This window comes from Diabrotica virgifera, chromosome 9, assembly GCF_917563875.1.
Source record: "Diabrotica virgifera virgifera chromosome 9, PGI_DIABVI_V3a".
NCBI lineage: Eukaryota > Metazoa > Arthropoda > Insecta > Coleoptera > Chrysomelidae > Diabrotica > Diabrotica virgifera.
In genome coordinates, this window is record NC_065451.1 from 67,562,168 (window position 1) to 67,584,826 (window position 22,659).

Genomic DNA, 22,659 nt, shown 5'->3' on the forward strand with positions numbered 1-22,659 from the left:
TTATAAAAGCGACGATGCGACGCATATAGTCGGTATTTTTTAAAGGTGGCGGTATAATCTTTTATGATAGGAAAATATAAATGCTGATTTTCAAAAACCTAACTTTCTTCATTTCATTATGCGAGCTCCACACTCTCGCCGAAGTCTATCGAGGTTCAACAAGTACGAGAGTGTAGATGGCCACCTTGTACAACTTTGCCTCACTTCGTTCTACTTCCATTCTCTGTCGGTCTGGCGCGTCCGAGTCAAAGGGATCTTTGTCGGTATCGCACCGTTCTTTGTCGATATCGCATTTCCTCGCGAAGTAGAACGAGTGTGTAGTGACTGTACTTCGGACTTCGGTCAACTTTGGCGAAGTAACTTCGCCGAGAGTGTGGAGCCCGTTTTACGTTTGCGACAAGAAAGACGTTGATAACGTTTTTAGAAAGACACGAGAAAAGTTGTAGTCACTTAATTTCTATAAAAAAAATATGTAGATATAAAAAAGACTTACTAGAAAGTCATTCCGTAGACTCTATCAATTATTAAGCAGCAGTTGAACGCGAAAGAAAAAGGTGGAAGGCGGTTTTAGAAAGAATTATTGTCGAAATAATAACATTTTTAGCACGACAAAATTTACGACATTAGGAGGAACCAGTCAAAGGTTGTATGAATCGGAAAACGGTAACTTTTAAAATTAATAAAATTTTGATAATACGCTATCAGAACACATTGCAGGAAGTCAAACTGTTCAGCATCGTATGCCTCATTATCTTGGACATCATATTCAAAATGAATTGATAACTGTAATTGGTGAAAAAATTAAATTCACAATTATTGTTGATTTTTTAAAACAATCTAAATATTATTCTATAATTTTAGATTTATTGCACACCTGATATTTCACATAAGGCACAGATTACTATTATTGTTGTTAGGTTCGTTTATTTCAATTCGTCAACAAAGCTTGCCGAAGTTAGAGAGCATTTTCTAGGGTCTTTACTGGTTACTGATACTACCGAACAAGGATTAGCAAATTATTTTTTTGAATTTTTGAAATTAATGAATATTGATTTAGATGATTTACGAGGCCAAGGGTATGATAATGGGGCAAATATGAGAGGAAAAAATATTGGCTTTCAAAAAAAAATTAGACATGAATCCTCGTGTGTTTTATGCTCTTTGTGCGGCTCACAGCCTTAATTTAGTGCTAAATGATGCCGCTAAATACTCAATGGAAATAACAAATTTTAATTATTAAAGAAATTTATGTTTTTATTAGCATCAACATTACGGTAAAATGCCATAGTGAATGAGCAGATATGCACCCACCTTTACATTAAAATACGCGATGGGAGAGTAATAATAATAATAATAATAATATCGTATGGCATTTTTGCCGGGAAGATCCTTTCGGGTTGTTCCGGCACCATTTATATCTTTCCCTGTTTCAAGTAACTAGTGTCGATATACACTAGCCCAAGGGAACCGACAGCTTAACGTACTCTCCGAGGCACAGTGAACGGCTCTTACCATTTTTAGAAACGAAAATGGATTGTTGTCGCCGGGGCTCGAACCCGTGCGCTCTGGCTCATGAAGCCAGGTATCATACCGCTGAGCTACGGCCGTCCACGATGGGAGAGTAGAATTGACTCATTAAAAATACTTTGTTAATATTGTATTGTATTGCAAAGGTTAATATTGTCAGCGAAACTTTGCATACGAGCGATATTATTATTTCGGAAGCTGTTAAGATGCTTGGTCAAGTTAGTAAATATTTAACCAACTACCGAACTGACACTGCGTTTGAGCAGATATTAATTGACTCGATATCAATAATTGTTAAAGAACTACATCCCGAAAAAAACATTTCAATTACGAGGCTGCAGTCGAACCTCTTTTAGACCCAAAACAAAATTTTAAAGTTAACTTCTATTATTATTTATTGGACATTGCCAGTCCAAAATTAAGTGAGGGAACATAATTACAATTTTTCTTTCTTGGAAAGTATATCGAGTTGGAGAAACTCCGAAGAAAACTTAAAAAAAAACAAAATGTTTAAATTTACAAAAGAACTAGCGCATTGAATTAGATCTGATATACATAGGCGTAACCAGGGGGGGTTTTGGGGGTTGTAACCCCCATTGGAATGTACTTTGAGCTCTATACGCTTAACACCATAGCCCTCAGAGACCTTCCAGTAGTTGTAACCCCCCCCTTTCAGGTAGTTGTAACCCCCCCCCTTAGGATCATCCTGGTTACGCCTATGCTGATATAGATGGTGAAAATCTATTCCATGAGTTAGATTTGTTACCAATATTTTTTATAAATACAGACACAACTCCACTCAATATTTTAAGTTATATTAGGTTACCTATATTCTAATAATTAACTCTCCGTTTTCCCAAATCCTTCTACATGTCTAAGGTCTAAGGATATATTTAATACTTCCAACTTCCAGTAACAATAGCTGAAGGAGAAAGGTCTTTTTCTAAACTTAAATTCATCATCATCAATGGTGCTACAGCCCTATGAAAGAGCCTCGACCTTCCCAAGTCTATTACGCCAGTCAGTCCTATCCATTGCCAACCGTTGCCAGTTTGCTGCGCCTATTTTTCTCCCATCCTCATCTACACCATCTTTCCATCTAAGTTTTGGCCTACCCCTATTTCTACTTCCCACAGGTTATGACATAAGGATGATTCTTCTAGGAGGGTTGTTATGCTGTGATCTTGCTAGATGTCCTGCATATCTTAGTCGTCCTATTCTTATAAGAGATACTACGTCTTTTCCACCAAATATATGTTTATATCTGTGGTATAAAATTTAAACTTAAATTATTGATCAAAAATTATCTGCGCTCAACAATGGACCAAGACAGATCAACAAAGCTGGCTTTAATAAGTATAGAAAAGCAAGTAAAAACAAATATTACCGAAGGAATAAAAACTTTTGGCAACTTAAAAGCTAGAAAAGTTGACTTTGATATAATATGTACTTAGTATGGTATAGTGTTATAAGATTGATCTTTTTTAAATACTGAAACCACGTTTTTTAATACCTATATAAAAATAAAGAAAACAAACATAATTAGTTTTAATTCTATATAATCTTCTGGCAAAAGGGGGCGCAAAGATGAGTCTGGCACCCCGGCGCCGTGTATGGTTAAGACGGCCCTGATCATTTTAAAGTCTTCTACTTTAAAATGTATAATACATGCCTGAATTGCCGATATAAATGAGTCAGATTAAATAAATTATTAGAAGAATTTTTTACTAAGCAACAACAACATTTTTGTTTATTTAGTATTATTTTGTATTTTGACAACGACACCAGACTTGGGCGTCGAAACGTTAATAAATTCATTTTTTTGGTAAAATTGTGGCTTATTTCGCATTGAAAATACTTCATTATAAAAATGCCACAAGGAAATAGCTTCAGAACAACATGGAAAATTAAATTAAAAATGGAAAGTCCCCACTAAAGTGGAAAACTTTACTTTTTTTGGTTTTAGAACCTACTCGTCATAACCCAATAGGTCCCCAAATCGCTCGAGTGACTGCACATTGTGTATACTTTCCTCCTCTACTATAAACAATGACTGATATTACAAAGAATCGCCAAAATTGTCATATTTCGCCGCTACGGACGCTGATGCTGGCATCGTTTCGTTGAATTGTTATAAGTTCCACAATATAAGTAATAGGGGAGAATGGGGGAATGGGAACCACTTAACTATATTCTTTAATAAAAAACAAATTTTAAGTTATATAAAAAATCGGTCCAGGTTAAGAGCTAGTTTAAAATGTTAATTATTATCCTTCCCTATTATTATTGCGTCAATTTATTTAGTTATGTTAAAGCAGGTCCGGCCCCAGGGGTGGGAGAACTGGGCGGCGGCCCAGGGCGGCCAATTTAGGAGCGGCAAATTTTAGAGGACAGTTAATTTTTGAATTTGAAGAAATAATAAATTATGTTTTTAATATGACAAAAAATCAATATTATGAACAAGAGTGGCAAAAATGCAGCTGTAAAAACGAGAATTAAATAAGTGAAACAATAATAATTGCAAGGTTCATTCGACGGGAAATCGACAACACCGCCTTCTTCTTCATCGCATAATAATAGTGGGATCAGAACTTAATTAAACTCACTGAAATTCACTTAAGATTAAATTTACTGAAAATTGATATAATAATTGGAAACATGGCTGAAACTTTGTCCAGCCACGCTAAGTCTCCAGCTCATCTACAGTCACAGCGACAGTGGTAGAACTAGCAATTAAACTAGATTCGCGCAAAACCATAGACGAAGAAATAAAAAAGTTCTAAATTCAGAAACTCGTCATTGGAGAAATGTAATAGAATGACTTATATAGTCGGTTCGCTAAACTCAGACGCAAACGGCTAAAGCTTTTAGTACGTAACTTTTTTGTTTTTTGCCAATTTTGACAAAATTTGCAAAATTACTAAATATTTAGTAATTATTAACTATTTAGTAATTATTTTTTTGGCAATTTTATGAAATTGGCAAAATTACTAGGTTAAATCACTAGCCAGTTGAGTCTGAGTTTAGCGAACGGACTATATCAATAATACAGTTCTTAGCACAATAGTGTCTTCCATTGAAGGGCGATTCTGGTAGACTTTTTCATCAGAACAATGGTAATTTTTTAAAGCTTGTTGAGCTATTTTGAAAATTTGATTCTTTGTTACAAGAGCACATTAGGAGAACAACGAATGTTGCTAACAAGCAGCATCACTACTTGAGAAAACGTATTAAAAACGAAATTATTCAGCTCCTCCATGACCAAATCAAAAATAAAATTTTAAACTTTTTGAAATCAGCAAAGTATTATAGCATAATTTTAGATTGTACACCTGATATTTCTGGGGTGGAAGAGATCATTATTGTTGTACATTTTGTCGAATTAGGTTCCTGTTCACAAAGTGTTAAAATTGCAGAACATTTTCTTCGGTTTGTGCCTGCACTGGAAAACACTGGCTTGGGATTTACAAACGTTATTTTGCAAGAACTGAATGAACTCAGAAAACCTTTGTAAGATATGAGAGGGCAAGAGTATGATAATTTGGCAAACATGAAAGTGAAGAACTTTTTTTCCCATGTTCTAGTCATTCACCCAACTTAGTCGTGAACGATGCTACTAAAGCCACACAGTTTGCAGTTTCTTTCTTTTCCTTAGCACCTCCTTAGTGACAAACATTTACAACTTTTTCTCAGCATCTATTCATCGTTGGGCTATACTGAAAAATCATATATCTAGCACTAGCATAACATTGAAACCTTTGTATGCAACTAGATGGGGACTAGATGATCATTGATGCAATTCTACTCCGATCACATACCAAATTGAAGAAATCTACGATGCTCTTGTAGAAATCACTGTGAATAAAAACAACGATAAAATGGTTGCTCATGAGGCAAGCTGTTTGGCAAATCAAATCAGTGATTTTACTTTTCTTTACTCTGTGGTAATATGGCATGACATTTTACTTCACATCAACATAGTCAGCAAATCACTGCAGAGTATTGATATGGGAATGTATCAAGCTGTCAATTTATTAGAAAAAAACGGAAAACCATTGTACGTTTCTCAGAAGTTATTTAAAATTACAAGGTTATTTGACACACACAAAACAGGCGCATGATTTTTCAGATAAATGTTTTAAGCTATGTGATGCTTTAGATCTAAATTATGCTGAATATGCTGATCTAAAAGATGAACTTAAAGTACTTTCCACGATTGTGAAGCCGAAGAGTACACCTCTAGAGACCCTGAAAATAATTAGAGGGTATGATTCGCACCCAACGTTAGCGTTGCTTTGAGGATTTTATTAACCCTACCAGTGACAGTGTCCTCTGGAGAGGAAAGCTTTTCAAAGCTAAAACTAATATTACTTAAGATCAACTATGTCACAGCAACGTTTGAGAGCTCTAGCGACAGTCTCTATTGAACACGAAATAGCTGAGTCCCTGGATCTTGAAGAATTAATAAAAGACTTTTCCCGTGCCAAGATAAGAAGAATGCTACTTACTTAAAAAAGTAAGTGTGTAATTATGGATATGGATAGTGAGTTTTTGGATATTAAAACATGTTAATATACAGTAATGTAGTAAAATCTCACATAAATGTTGCAAATACATATACAGTCGGAAAAATGAAAGAATACCCATGAACGATTACATCAATCACTTATTTTGTATTGGCTGTCTTTTTCTATAAATTTCTTTCATTTTTCCGACTGTATGTGTTTTTGGGCGTGTATCGTTCAAATACAGTAGAAAATGGCATAATAAATAATTTAGCACCAAGCACACATCAATAAAAATACAATCATAAGTAAGGGGGGTCGCCGATCTTGCCCAGGGCGGCAAAATCCCTAGGGCCGGGCCTGTGTTAAAGTTATTATGGAATTACTAAAAATAGTGAATGGCTCCAATTGCCCCAATAGGTCGGGTAATAGGAACCACAATTTATTTTAAGTTTTATCTGTATTAAATTTTTAATTTTCATAACAAAAATAGTAATAAATTGTTTTCAACTCATTTTGTTTAAACAAAAGTCACAGAGATAATCTTTAGCTGTGTCAACCCCCGAACAATCTGCACGTACCCATCGACCACAAGCTGTACAGCGATACCACAGTTCTGCCACTAAACGCCTAATGGTTCCCATAACCCGTTTTGTTTAGAAAATTTTAACCTATGAAAAAAATTACCAAAACCAAGTGATTAAAAAACAAATCACATGTAGTTATTCTTTAGGTAGTTAAGTTTAGTTTGCATAAAATAGTTTTGGGAAAAAACATATTGGGACCAACTTACCGTGAATTTTGTAATCCACGTGTATTATAACGATTACTGCAAAAAGTCTATTATGCTCACACAGGAATCAAACAACACTGAATAAACATCTGCAACGATGTCGCTGCTTCTCTGCATTGCTGGTAGCGTGTTGCCAGTGTCAGCAAGTATTTAAAAGCGCGTAATTTAAATAAAACTGGGTGGTTTTCATTACCCGATGGCTCCCATTCCCCCATTCTCCCCTAAACATTACCAAAAAAGGCAATTCTACCTGACGAACTAATATAAATATGAACGCTAAAAAATTCAAATAAATAAACCAAATTTGTTAAATTTTCATTATTTTATTTAATACAAGATAACTGCTACAACAATTAATTAAAAATTCCTAATTTAAGCAACACTACGACTATGTTTTTCCTTCATAGTGGTAGTTGCTTTCTTTAGTAGCTGCTTCTTAAACTCCTTGAGTATATGAACTCTTGGCAAACTTCTTCTTCTACGGCATTACAGCCCAAATTGAGCCTTGGGCTCCTTTATTTTTTCACTCCACCCTTGTTTGTCTGTGGCTGCTCTTCTCCATACACGGACTGTGCAACCGGTCTCTTTCCCTGCATTCTAATATTCAGTGCTCTTTTTGGTAACCTATCCTCTCCCATTCTTATATCATGTCCGGCCCATTGTAATTTCTGTATTCTAATGAAGTCTGACAGGGGTGTTTCCTTATAAAGTTGATAAAGCTCGTTGTTGTATCGACTTCTGAAGATTCCGTTTTCCCTCACAGGTCCTATTATTCTCCTCAGTACTTTTCTTTCGAATACGTCGAGTTTATTTTGGGATGTTTCTTTCAGGACCCATGCTTCACTGCCATAGCATGCTATTGGTCGAATTAAGGTTTTATAGATTCTCATCTTTGTATTTCGGTGGACACTTTTAGATCGAAATATATGGGAGATGGCAAAATAAGCTCTGTTTGCCTGCGTTATTCTCTTCCGTATTTCTTCATCGGCATGCCCATATCCCTGCGAAATTTTGAAAAAGTCTGTCGGGTGGCTTTGTATTCGTACACATACCTGAGTTTCATCCATCGTGACTTAATGAGACTAATTAGCTTGTGTGGTATTGCCAATTCAGCCAATATACAGGGTGTCCCAGACTAACTTACCCACGCTATATCTCTTAAATGAATAGAGATTTTCGAATGGGACGAAAGGTGATATATTCTACTGCTAATGCACTTTAATATGGCGTACAAAAAAATCATTCCCTAAATAATCATCCCTTAGTTACGACCCCTAACTTTAATTTTTTTAATAGCACCCTGTATATTTTTTTATAGTTTTCGATGTGGTCTTCTATTTCTACTCCCAGGTATGTAAACTTTCCAACCGTTTCAATGTCATCTTCATGTATAATATTTTGTGGACTATATTTCTTCTCGTCTGTATCATTATTTTTATTTCTGTGTTAATTTCCAGACCTAGTCTTTTTGTTTGCGTTTTTAACTCTGCGTATATTAATATCATCGGCATAAGCGGCCAGTTGATTCGTCCGGTTGGTCAGTAGGTTTCCTCGTCCAGTTTGCATTTGCCTAACCGCATACCCCCAGTGCCAGGTTAAACAATGTTGGGGCCAGCCCATCTCCATGCGAAATTTTGAAAAAGTCTGTCGGGTGGTTTTGTATTCGTACACATGCCTGAGTTTCATCCATTGTGGCTTTAATAAGTCTTATTAGCTCATGTGGTATTGCCAATTCGGCCAATTTATGGTATAGTTTGTTCCTTTTGACCGAGTCTTAGGTATGCCTGTTTGAAGTCTACAAACACATTGTGAACATCAATGTCGTGTTCCCATGATTTGCTCAAGATCTGCTTGACTGTAAATATTTGATCCAGTGTCGATCTTCCCCGTCGGGGATGCCCGTTTGATACTCTCCAATAATATTTTCTGCTAGTGGTTGAAACCGCTGGTTTATAATATACGTAAGGAACGGTAGTTTTTGCACTGGAGTTGTCTCCTTTTTATAGATCGGGCATACTATACTTTTCTTCCAGTCGTCGGGTATTTTCTCTTCTTCCCATATGTCTGATGAGCGCGTGGATGTCACTTGCTAGGTGGTCGCCATCCTACCTTATACAGTTCTGCTGGTATTTCGTCAACTCCCGGGGTTTTATTGTTTTTCTGGGCCTTAATGGCTTCGAGAACTTTCTCGAGTTCTATGGTTGGAGTTTCTACTCCATTCTCTTTTACGTAGTTCATACCCATTTCATCTTCCATGTCTACTTGTGTTCCAAGTAGGGTCTGAAAATAATGCTTCCACGTTTCTGTGACTCTTCTGTTGGTCACTATGATTATTTGCCCATTTTCATCTTTGCATAGACTTGTTTGAGGTTTATACCCACTTTTTATCTTTTTTGAGTATTCGTAAGCCCCTTTAATTTCGTTGTTTTTGAAATTTTCTTCCTTTTTTCTATTTGTCCATTTTCATAGGCTCTCTTTTTATTTCTACATATCTTGTCCGATTTCCGTCTTGAGACTTCAAATGATGTTCGTCTTTCCCGTTTTCTTCTTGTTATGTACATTGTGTGTGCTTCATTTCTTTCCTCTATTGCTTGTCTGCTCTCGTCATCAAACCATGCTCCTCTTCTCTCCCAGGGTGGACGCTGCTGCTGTCTTGATATTACTCCGTTTGCCCTCTATAAAGTGCAGTTTTAGCGTCCTTAACTCATTTGCGACTTCTTGTTCGAACTTCTCTTTACATTCCTGAATCTTCAGCTTTTCAGATCCTTTGTTTTTTTCGTTTCTTTCTCTGTAGACTTTGCATCTAAATTTGGTTTGTAGTAAAAGATGGTCTCCGCAGCATGCTCCCCGTCGTGTTTTCACATCGGAGATACTACTGGCTGCCCTTTTGTCTATCAGTACATGGTCGATTTGATTGGTTGTGGTTCCATCTGTACGTCTTTATGTGAGAAGCATGTGGAACTTATAACCATGTTTTTACTGGTGGCAAAATTTATCAAAAACTTCCCATTCTCGCTTGTTTCATTATGCAGTGAGTGTTTTCCTGTTGTGCCCTAGAACTGCGGCTCCTTGCCTATTTTAGCATTCATATCACCCTTTATAATCTTGATGTCATTTTTTTGGCGCATTGTCATTATACTATATCCAGCTGTTGGTAGAAGCTTTCCTTTGTATGTTGCTCTCGTTCTTCTGTTGGGCAGTGAATGTTTATCATTGTTAGGTTGAAGAAGTGGGTGCAAATTCTTAACTTGCATATCCTTTCACTGACTGCCTGGACGTCTATGATTTTTGACTTAAAATCATTATCCACCACAAATGCAACTCTACCTTCTGTGCTTCCCACTGTATAGAATTGTGAGCGTTTTAGTATCCCTGACACCTTTCCCCAGCCATCTTGTCTCCTGAAGGGCAGTAATCATGAGCTTATATCTTTTTAGTTCTTGCAGAAGTGCGGTATGAGCTCCTGGTTTATTTAGCGTCCTCCACAACTTTAATAAATTCAAATAAATAAACCAAATTTGTTAAATTTTCATTATTTATTTAAAACAAGATAAATACTACAACAATTAATTAAAAATTCCTAATTTCAGCAACACTACGACTATGTTTTTCCTTCAGAGTCAGGTTTTGGTAGCTGCTTCTTAAACTCCTTGATTATATGAACTCTTGGCAAACTGGGTCCTACGAATTTTGCATTAGTTTTTGTTCTTTCTTGGGGTAGGTATACCTCAAAGACTCTAAAATACTTCAATATATTTCCTAAAAACATTAAGGTATCAACACATAATTACCTAAGTCAACACAAAATTAGGAAAAAAACAAAAACCACGTCATTCCAGAAAAAACGTGAACATAACGGACGGCAGTATGAAAACAAAAAAGATGCTAGTAATAGACTTTTTCACCAGCTCGGTGTTATCAATTGTACCAAATAACAGCAATATACAGTATGTCCCTGTAAGTTGTATCCATATGGAAAACTTTTTTATTATTAATTTTGCGAAAAAAAGTTATTCTTTATTAAAAACATCTGCATGGTCCAAAACCTAAGATTTAACCATCAAATATCAAATTATTTGAATATTATAGGAGATATGTCAAAAAGTTTGAATTTCACTCAAGAGTAAAGTAGCTTTATTTTTCACAATATTGAAAATTGCTATTATGAAAAGTTGTTTGGAATTAAAAACTATATTCTAATATGCAATTAGATCCTTCTAATTGATTTTTTTTGAAAAATTATGGATAACCAACATTATTTTTGGTTATTTTAATTCAGATAACTCTTTTATTATTAATTTTACGGAAAAAAGTGATTCTTAATAAAAAGTTCTACATGGTCTAAACCCTAAAATACAACCATCTTATATCAACATTTTATCAATTTTATACGAGGTACAATGTCAAAAAAATATGAATTTCGCTCAAGAGTAAAATACGTTTATTTTTCACAATATCGAAAATTGTTATTATGAAAAGTTATTTAGAATTAAAAACTATGTTTCAGTATGTAATTACATCCTTCTAATTGAAATATTCTGAACTATAAAGGTAATTTACTTTTGATCTAAATTTATCTTTTTTGACATACCTCGTATGAAATTGATAAAATTTGATATGAGATGGTTGTATTTTAGGTTTTAGACTATCCAGAACTTTTATTAAGAATCACTTTTTTTCGTAAAATTAATAATAAAAGAGTTATCAGAATTGAAATAACTGAAAATAATAGTTATCCATAATTTAAAAAAAAAAAATTTTTCAATTAGAAGGATGTAATTGCATATTAGAATATAGTTTTTAATTCCAAACAACTTTTCATAATAGCAATTTTCAATATTGTGAAAAATAAAGCTACTTTACTCTTGAGTGAAATTCCAACTTTTTGACATACGAAGTAAAAAAGACAGACGTACTCTGTCTGTCTTTTTTTACTTCATTTAAAATGAACTCACATATGCAACCTGTTCAACATTTTTTGACATACTTCGTATAACATTCATAAAATTTGATATCTGATGGTTGAATCTTGGGTTTTGGACCATGCATAACTTTTTATAAAGGATAACTTTTTTTCGTGGCCTTAAAATCAACCAGAACAAAACAAAATATATGCAGGTAAGTAAAAACGCAGAAATAAGGGAGCCACAAAATATAACACTAGGAGAATACAACATTGAGGGGGTAAAAAACTTTACATACTTGGGATCCCTAGTCACGTCTGATAATATCGTTGCGGAGAAAGTGAAGAGGCGAATATTTATTGCCAATAAAAGTTATCATGGCTTAATTCGGCAACTAAGATCAGATAACGTCGCAAGAAAAACAAAATGCCAAATATAAAAAACCTTAACAAGACCGGTACTCACATACGGCTCAGAAATCTGGACACTCACTAAAAGAGAGGAAACATTGCTAGCCACCTTTGAAAGAAAAATCTTGCGACACATATATAAGGGCATAAAAGAAAACGGCGAAAATTTGCCGAAGAAGGTACAACTTTGAACTATACAAAATATACCAGGATCCGGATATCATAACATTCATTAAAATAGGACGGCTGAGTTGGATGGGACATGTAGAAAGAATGGAAGAAGGCGAAATACCAAACAAAATATTCAAACAGATGCCAGTAGGAAAAAGAACAAGAGGAAGACCGAAGCTGAGATATTTAGAACAAATAGAAAATGATATAATAACCTTAAAATAAAAAAACTGGAGAAAAAAAAGCACGAAACAGATCAGAATGGAGAAGAATCCTGGAACAGGCCAAGACCCAGAAAGGGTTGTCGAGCCAGTGATGATGATGATGATTTTTTTTTCGTAAAATTAATAATAAAAAAGTTTTCCATATGAATACAACTTACAGGGACATACTGTATGTAGTTAAGGTGTATCGTCGCCCCCGTTAGGTAAATTATTCCGATTCGATTTTTTTGCACAAACTTACTCAAAAAGATGTCCTTATAACAAATCCACAGGGTGCCAGGCGGCACCGTGGTCGAAAAATTGTTTAAACAATTTTTTTAAACAAATTGACAAAAAAAAATTCTCTTCGGACATATTTTTTTTAGATCTCTTGGGTCATTCGAAGCAAAAACGGTCATTGTGATTTTTCTCTAAAATTGATTGTTGTCGAGTTATACGTAATTTAAAATTTGAAAAATTTGAAAACGATCATTTCAAGGCGTAATAACTCGGTTAAAAATTATTATTATGTAGGTTATAAATTGACCTAAAAGATCCTGAAGAAATTTGTGTCATTATTGTATTACTAGGCGGTTATTTTTAATTGTTAACCATGAGCGCTAAGCGCGTATTGAGGCGGCCATCAATGTGAGTTCGAGTGAGATTCACCATTGGACTGCTGGAATGACGCATCTCTTTCGCTGCTGTAAGAAATGATAAACCAAAAAATAGGTATACCCATCCTATCATCATCATCATCACACAGCCAAATTTGTCCACTGTCGGACATAGGCCTCCTCAAGATGTCTCCACCCTTCTATCCTGGGCAGCTGCAATCCAGTTTGTCGCTATTCTCTTAATATCGTCGGTCCATCTGGTAGGTGGTCTTCCACGACTTCGTTTGTCCGCCCTTGGCCGCCACTCTAAGATCTTCCTTGTCCATCTTAGATTCTTGAATTCCACTTCAACTTCGTAATGCGCTTTATGATGTCTTCCACTTCAGTTCTTCGCCGTAACTCATTATTTCGTATTATGTCTCTCAAAGTTAGGCCAAGCATGGATCTTTCCATTTTTCGTTGTGCCACTTGTAATTTTCTTATTGATGTTTTAGTCAATGTCAGTGTTTCAGCTCCATAAGTACGCACTGGTTAAATGCTTTTCTTTTTAGCTTTATTGGGATGTTTTCCTTGAACACCTCTCTTAGTTTGCCATACGCTGCCCATCCTAAAGCTACTTTTCTAGATAATTCGCATGTTTGGTTGTCTCTACTTATTTGTAATTCGTGGCCCAGATAGATGTATATGTGAACTGTTTCGATATGGCAGTTTTCTAGTGTCAGTAGTCCGCTAGGTACTAAATTGGTCATCATTTTAGTTTTCCCAAAGTTTATTTCCAACCCTACTTTTTGAGAAACTCGTTGTAGTTCTTGCAGCATTTCGTGGGCTTCCTTTATGGTAGGGGAGCAAAGTAAGCTAAATGTGCAGTCACTCGAGCGTTATGGGGACCTATTGGGTTGGGAAGAGTAGGTCGTAAAACCAAAAAAAGTTAAGTAAAGTTTTCCATTTTAGTGGGCGCTTGCCATTTTCTAATTTAATTTTCCATTTTCAACAATCGATTTGTTAGATTATAACGCCACCTATCCATAATTCGAAAAAATGTTTCGAATAAAAGTTACTTATTTTTACGTAAGGAATAAAAATCTGCAATAAAAAATGGGGGCTCCTACTTTTAAGATTTTAAAGTAACCCCCCACCCCATCTCCGTGGGGGTCGTGTTTGGTGCCATTCGATAGATTTTTCAAAAATATTGAATACGTGTGTTTTACAGTTTTTCGATCTGATGTTCATTTCGCGAAATATCGCGGGATTCGTATTTAAAGTATTAAATTTACCCCCCCACCCCTCTCCCTGGGAAGTCGTGTTTGGTATCATTCGATAGATTTTTAAAAAATATTGAGCACGTATTTTTTATTTTTTCGATCTGTCAATTATTTCGCGAAATATTCGCTTTTTTCTTGTGAAATTTTGGGACTCACCCATTTTCTTACGCCCTGCTCAAATCGTCAGATTTTTGAAATATAAACTCTTTTGCATCTACTTAACTTACCTTATCTTAATCTGACAATTTCGAGTTATTTTAAGGATAGATTTTTTTTTTCGGGCCCCCCTTAACGAACTCTCCTGTGTTAAGAGCCAATATATGGTAGGGATACATCTGCAGGGTACCAGGTTTCTCCCCATATCCTAATCTGACGCGCTCGAGTAACTGCAAAAATCCCCGCTTGGGCTCCCCTACCATTAAGTCGTCGGTTATTAAAACTATATCATCTGCAAATCGTAGGTGGTTCAGCCTTTCGCCATCGACATTCAAACCTCTGTTTTCCCATTCTAACATCTGGAATGCATGCTGCATTACGGCATTGAATAGTTTTGGTGACATGTTGTCTCCTTGTCTAACTCCCCTTTTTAGTTTTATTTGTTGAGTTTGGGTATAGAGGTTTATTGCTGTTGTGGCATTTTCATATATATGTTGAATAATGTTGGAATATCGGTAGTCGATTCTACAATCTCTCAAAGCTCTTAAGATGGCTACCATTTCGATAGTGTCAAAGGCTTTTTGTAGTCAACAAATACTAGAACTAGCGGCCGGTTGTACTCCACAGTTTTTTCGATTAGGACCTTTAGGCAAGTTAGATGGTCATTTGTACCATACCCAGGGCGGAAACCTGCCTGTTCTCTCGGTTGGCATGTTTCTAGCTTGTTCTCAATTCTGGCAGTGATTATTCGAGCAAACAATTTATACAGGTGGTTTAGAAGACTAATTGGCCTATAGTTTTCGAGGTCGGTTTTATCTCCTTTCTTATGTATGAGGAGCGTTACAGAATTATTCCATTCAGCTGGTTTGGCTTGGGTTTCTAAGCATATATTGAAAAGGTGTTTGATTGCCCTGATGAGAGCAGAGCCTCCGATTTTTAGCGCGTCTGCCACTACTCCATCCTCTCCTTGTGCTTTGTTATTTTTCATTTTCTTTAAAGCATGATAGATTTCAGCCGTTGTTATCTCGGGAATATCCTCTGAACCTTGATTCATAATTTTTTGTTCTGTATGTTCTGTCGGGTTTAAGTCAAGTTTATTTGTATATAGTGTTTTATAGAAGTCTTCCACTACCTCTAGCATTTCCTCTCTATTGGATGTTAGTTTGCCATTTTTTCCCTTGATTCTAATAATTTCTTTTCTGCTGTTCGTCAATTTCCTTCTTAATATCTTTCTGCTCTTGTTATGCTCGATTGTCTGCGAGATTTTCTCATTTTTATATGCCCTTATGTCCTTTCTAATAGCTTTAGAGACCTCTTTGTTTATTTTATTTAAGCTTTGTTGTTCTATATTCTTATCTTTTAGCATTTCTCTTCTTTCTTCCATTTTAAGTTTGGTGTTAGCAGTGATTCTCTCCTCTCTCTTGTTGACCGTACAATATTTCCTTTGAGCTTCTGCTATATTAGTAATTAATTTATTTAGCTGATTTATATCATTTGTATGGGGACTGTTTTGTAGATGTACAGTTATATGATCTGCAAACTCTGTTTCATTTTTTGGTTGTGACCATGCTTTCATTTGTTTCTTTCTTATTAGTTTAGTTCTCTCTTTGTCGATGTTAATTTCTATTCTAACGCGAACCATTCTGTGATCACTTCCTGTTGTGAAGCTGTTTAGGACAGTGACATCTTAACTATAAATTTTTTGTCTGTAATTATATAGTCAATTTCATTTTGCGTTTTCCCTTCCGGGCTTCTCCATGTCCACCTTCTATAATGTTTTTTGACGTAAAAAACATCTATGACTTTTTTTGTTTGTATTCATTTCAGATAATTTGTTCTGAAGGAGATAGTTTAATAAAGTTTGTCCGCGTTCATTTCTTCTATCGCTGCCGAAGTTTCCAAGTGCAAATTCTGACGGATCGGATTCATGCCAATTTTTGCATTCGTATCACCACATAGGATTGTAAAATGGGTATGATTTTCTTTCAGGGCTTTCGTTACTTCGTCATAGAAAATGTCTATTTCCTCTTCGCTGCGGTCTGTGGTAGGTGCATAAGCCTGTATTATTTTGATGTTGTATCTGTCGTTTAGCTTTAGAATGGTGTATATTATACAGGTGTATATTCTGCTGTAAAGCCGTTTATTTATGAGGAAACCTACACCTCCCACTGATTTGTTCTCTTCACCAACGTGATAGAATATATGGCCAGATTTTAGTGTCTGTAGGTGTTCACCATATCTTCTTACCTCACAGAGCCCAATTACGTCCCACCTGATCTTTTCCATCTCCATTTCAGTGATCTTGGCATCCGATAGTAGCGTTCGAGCATTGTACGTTGCGACATTCATCTTAAGTAGTCTCTGAGTCAAGGTTTTGCCCCCCCCCCAATCCGAATTCGTGGGGGGACAGACTAATAAATCAGTGTGAGATTCTGGATTCATCCTACTCACCTGGGGTAATTTTTTAAATCTTGACATACCCATCCTATCAAAGACAATGAAAAAGAAAAGGGGTAGTGAATGTTTAGTACATATTCTATGTACTAAAAATTATGTACATTTTTATTTCGGTGTAAATAAACACCAAATAGCTCAAGCAGGTATCATTCTTTCCTAATTAGATTTCTTCAGAAGTCTTCATTGCCGTCATATCCTGCCTAAGCGTCTCCCCTCAGGTCTTCCTCTCTACTCCTTCCAGGAACCCGCAGATCAGCAATTCTTCGTATTGGGTGATTAACGTCTCGACGTTGAACATGACCAAACCATCTTAACATAATATGCTCTGTCATTTTGGCATCAATTGGTGGCACCTCTCCTAGCCTTCCACTAATATGCCCATTTTTAATTTTATCTTTTTTTGTCACTCCACTCATCCATCTAAATATTCTCATTTCCGCCACATGCATTCGTTATTTCTCTTTTGTGTTTTTAACTGCTTATAGATCAGGCGCAAACGGCGGGTTCGTTGGAAAAAATATTCACATGAGATTTTTTTGCATAATCACATTTGTAATACACCCCAGAATAAGGTTCAAGAAGTCGCCCACGCGAAAAGTGGTCCAAATTTTGTTTAACAATTTTTTTTAATCAAATTACAAAAATTAATATTTTTGGCCAGTACAAATTTTTGTTAGGTTTTTTGGACCATTCTGGATAAAAAAGATCTCTTGTAATTTTTCTCTAAAGTTGATAGTTTTCGCGTTATAAGCAATTTAAAATTTGAAAAACGCGAAAATAGCCATTTTTAAGACTTAATACCTCGGTTAAAAATTATTATTTAGAAAGTCAGAAAGTGACTAAATCAAATTTAAAGCCCCCCCCCCTACATGATCCTGAAGAAATTTGTGTCATTAATTTATTACTAAGCTGTTATTTTTAATTATTAACAATAAGCTGTAAGATCGTATTGACGCGGCTGTAAATGTGAGTGCGAGTAAAATTCCCCATTGGACTGCCGGAATGGCATCTCTCTCGCACTCACCATAGACGGCCGCCTAATACGTGCAGGCGCTCATTATTATAACAGCTTAGTAACAAAATAATGACAAAAAATTCTTCAGGATCTTGTAGGGGGGCTTTTAACTTTGATTAAAACGATCAACTTTAGAGAAAAATTACAAGAGACCTTTTTTGTCCAGAATGGTCCAAAAAACCTAACAAAAAAATTTGTTAAAAAAAATTTGGACCACTTTTCGCGTGGGCGACTTCTTGAACCTTATTCTGGGATGTCTCACGAATGTGATTATGCAAAAAAATCTCATAGGAATATTTTTTCTAACGAACAGTTAGAAATTATCAGTTTCAGTTTCATACATTATATAATGAACGTCTTATAAAAGCGATAATTCTTTTAAGATGCAAAATATGACGATTTTTGAAATATGTCGAGTCGACCCCTGCGTAGAATAACGTTGTGACTAAAATTTTTGGCGATTTTGAGTTACGGAATATTATTTCTGTGTTTTTTTTCTTATATTTAAAGTATGCAACATGATTTTTTGTAATTTTTATAATTATTATGTAATGCTATACAGTGTGTCAATTTTAAAACTTACAATGGGCTATATCTCACGAACAAAAGCTGATATTGAAAAATGCTTGAAACCGTTTCTAGGAAAGTACGGGGAACTAAAATGACAAGAAAGAGAACTCACCCTCATCAACCCCCTAATGTTCGTCGGTACATTTTTTGTATAAAAACCTAATTTGCCCTTTTTGCAAAACAAGTTAAAAACATCTGTTTTTTGGTTTCTGCCAGACAATAATTTTTGGTTTATTTGAGACCTTTAAATGTCATTAGTTTTCATCATTTGTACGATCGGTACTGTCGTTAAGCTGTAGTTGTCACGATGGTTTACAGTATACCTGAACGCGTGGAGATCATTTTCATATTTGCGTCCCAGAACCAGTGTTATTTACGAACAGCTCAAATATTTAATGAAAGGCATCCGGACAAAAATTTAAGTCACGTGTACGTCCGCGATTTAGTTGAAAAGTTTAGAGAAACGGGATCAGTGCAAAATAAAAAAAGGATGCCCCAAGATTACTGAATGAGGCATCCCAAATTGAGGTCCTTGGAAATTTTGCAATAGAGCCTACTGCATCAACACGTCAAGTATCTGCAATTACAGGACTTTCACATGAGTCGGTTAGAAAGGTGTTGAAATTACATAAGTTTCGTCCGTACAAAATACAAATTCTTCAAGAATTAGGCGATGATGATCCAGACCGACGAATTGAGTTTTGTGAACTCGTGACTGAAAGAATTCGCGTTGAACCGAGATTGTTAAAAAATATTTGTTTCACTGATGAATGTACTTTTATGCTGAATGGTAATGTAAATAAACAAAACTGTCGGTACTGGAGTGATGCGAACCCGCATCGATTCAGAGAAGGTCACACTCAATATCCTGAAAAACTGAATGTTTGGGCAGAAATATTAGGCGATGCTATATTTGGCCCCTTGTTCATACCAGGCAATTTAAGTGGCGACATTTATCTCGATATGCTGGAAAACACCACCGAACCTTTAATTGTGCATGAATTAGAGAACCAAAGGGACGACCAAGGCAACCTAACTCTAGACGAAGATTTGCTGCACTTCCAAAAAGATGGAGCACCTCCTCACTATGCAGCTCCAGTTAGGCACTGGTTAGATACTAATTATTAGAACAAATGGTTTGGAAGGAGAGGTCCTATTGAGTGGCCACCGAGATCACCAGACTTACCGCCACCTGACTTTTTTCTATGGGGTTACCTCAAGTCAGTTGTTTATAAAACTCAACCTGCGTCACTTGAGGAATTGTGAGAAAGAATTACGCAAGCATGTCGCGCTATTACAAGAACAACATTTGCCAAAGTTCGTGCAGAATTTGAAAATAGGCTGTATTATTGTTTACACGGAAGCCACTTCGAACATTTATTTAATTGACATTTTTAACAAATTTGTAGTTCAACAAAAACCTTATTAAATTTTTCATTTAAGCCAAAGTTTCACAAATATTGCTTCACCCTGTATAATTATTATTTATACCATTGTATAGAATTTTTTATAGACTTTTCAATGATGTATCACAAGTAGGGGTTTGCAATTTAAACTTTTTTGATTGTGGTGGGAGGGCCCTAGGGGGTTGATGAGGGTGAGTTCTCTTTCATGTCATTTTAGTTCCCCCTTAGGTCGATGCCACATTATGCGTTTTGACCGGATGCGTTTCCACAGCATCCAGTCAAAACGCATAGTGTGACAGGTTGGTTCGGTTGCGTTGGAAACGGATGCGTTTTGAGACATCGGTACGCGCTTACAACTGCACCAGACTAAACGTATAGTGTGACAGGTCGGTTCGGTAGCGTTGAAAACGGATGCGTCTCCACCGCATCCGGTCAAAACGCATAATGTGACATCGCACTTACTATCCTAGAAACGGTTTCAAGCATTTTTCGATATCAGCTTTTGTTCGTGAGATATAGCCCATTGTAAGTTTTAAAATTGACACACTGTATATTGACTTACCTTCATAAATGTATGACAAAAAGGGTAAATAAATTATTTATTTATTATTTCGAATTTGACACGTTTGCGGATCCGGCTGTGGATCCAGCACGGTTTGCTGGATCCAACATGTAAAACAACATGTGATCCAACACGTGTAAAAAAAAGCTGGATCCAGGATGCTGGGTCCAGCAATTGCAATCTCTAACTGGAATACAAAATCTTTAAAAATATGTGAAGTTACTTACGGACTGTTTGCTCTTGCAAGGTGAACTTATCCGCTATCACTTTTGCATTATAATTTTTCGGATCTCCCTGATATTTTGATATAAATTCTAATACATTTCCTAATGTAACTTTTCCTATTGGTACTTTATTGGGCTCAGGCTCTTTTATTCCATATAAGGAAGGTTCTACTTGGCTTCTATCTGTTGGTAGAGGCCGGTTTGGATTTGCTTCTTGCTTAATATTAATGTTTTGCTGCAAAAGTATTACTTACTTTATTTTTTATTGGTATTGAGTGAGTGAATGAGTGAGTGAGTGAGTGAGAGAAAGAGTGAGAGAGAGAGAGAGAGAGAGAGAGAGAGAGAGAGAGAGAGAGAGAGAGAGAGATAGATAGAGAGATAGAGATAGATATAGAGAGAGATAGAGATAGAGAAAGAAAAATCACTATCAAATGGACACTTTTCCACATGTAATATGCACTAAAACTCAGTGGCGTAGCTAGCCCCACAGGAGCCCCCTATAAAAGTTTGTCGCGGGGCCCTTTTCCACGACTGATATGGGCTAGTGCTAAAAAAATGTTTAACAAAACAGCAAAAACGCTTGTATAGATTAGAACAGAAATCTACACCGAAAGTTTTACAATTTTATCTACAAAGATTACAAAGAGAAGAAAAAAACAACAAATACAGTTTACTGAAATTACCTAAATCGTCAATATTACAAAATAAAAGATAATAAACTAAAACAAAAACAGTCTATTTGAAAATTTAAATAAATTTCAAATTACATAATACAATCTTAGGAACTAATAAGTTCTCCGCATCACATCCAAATATAGATAAAAATACTTTAGTTACTTGTACATAAGGGTAAAAAATGTACTTTCTTAGTTATAAGAAACTCTTCTTCCGAATACTATGGACTTTCAGAACGATAGTCTTTTGTCATTTTACAGAACTTGGGGAAAGATGTTGCAGTATAACTTAGTGAACGGGATCGGTAAATAAACATCAAGAGTTGAATTTTTGGTGGAGTAGTCATTGTTAGGTCATGCTAGAAAAATATTTATGTACTTAGGTGTTTACAAATTAAGCAATCAAACAAGTAGCTTCTGCAATGTGTTGTTGTATTGAGCTGCAATAGGGTATCCAAACAGATACCTAATTGCTCTTTTTTGTAATTTTAAAATAATATCGGACTCGGCAGCTGTACTAGAACCCCAAAAAGGAAGACCATATCGAAGATGAGACTCGAACAAAGAAAAATAAGTTATTCTGGAAGATGCTAAATTGATTTCCTTCGAAACAGATCTTATTGCATAAAAAGCTGAGGGGAGTTTCTTACTTAACAAACCGATAAGAAGGGACCCTTTAAGTTTGCTGTCTAAAAAACTACCAAGAAATTTTACTGAATCAACGGTACTAACCTGGCCGTTATTAAGAAGAAAGGGCTGAATAATGCTACTGTCTTATCCACCTTAAAAGAGAGTAAATTAGGATCGAACCAGGTTTTCATTGTAAGAAAATCAGAAACTATAGTTTGAAGAGTTGCAATATTTGAGTTGCTCCAAATGATACTCGTATCATCAGCAAAAAGAACAATGTTTCCATCGATTTTTAAATTAGTGATGTCATTTATAAAGACAAGAAAAAGTACAGGAACCAATACTGAACCCTGTGGTACCTCACATATATTGTATGTGAGACTAAAGTCAGTATTATTTGCTCTAACCAGTTGTTACCTCGAATCCCGTAGAAATGTATACAGTGATGAGCGTGCTAATAACCGGCAAAATAGCGCAAAAGATGGAAAACATATTAAATTGTGAGATAAAAAGAAATAAAACTAGTAGAGTTGTTAAATTTAGCGATGGTAACACATAAATTTACATTATATT

General features: G+C 35.6%; 1 protein-coding gene across 1 annotated transcript in view; it reads right to left on the bottom strand.

Moving 5' to 3' along the window:
* Positions 1-10,342: 10,342 nt before the first annotated feature.
* Positions 10,343-22,659, bottom strand: part of LOC126892479 (protein NDUFAF4 homolog) — a 35,874-nt gene continuing 23,557 nt past the window's right edge. Inside the window, exons 3-4 of the mRNA XM_050662012.1 lie at positions 20,786-21,017; positions 10,343-10,584 (exon numbers count right to left, since the gene is read on the bottom strand). Of these exons, the coding sequence (XP_050517969.1) occupies positions 10,427-10,584; positions 20,786-21,017 (390 nt within the window). The 3' untranslated portion in view covers positions 10,343-10,426. The remainder of the gene's footprint in view (positions 10,585-20,785; positions 21,018-22,659) is intronic.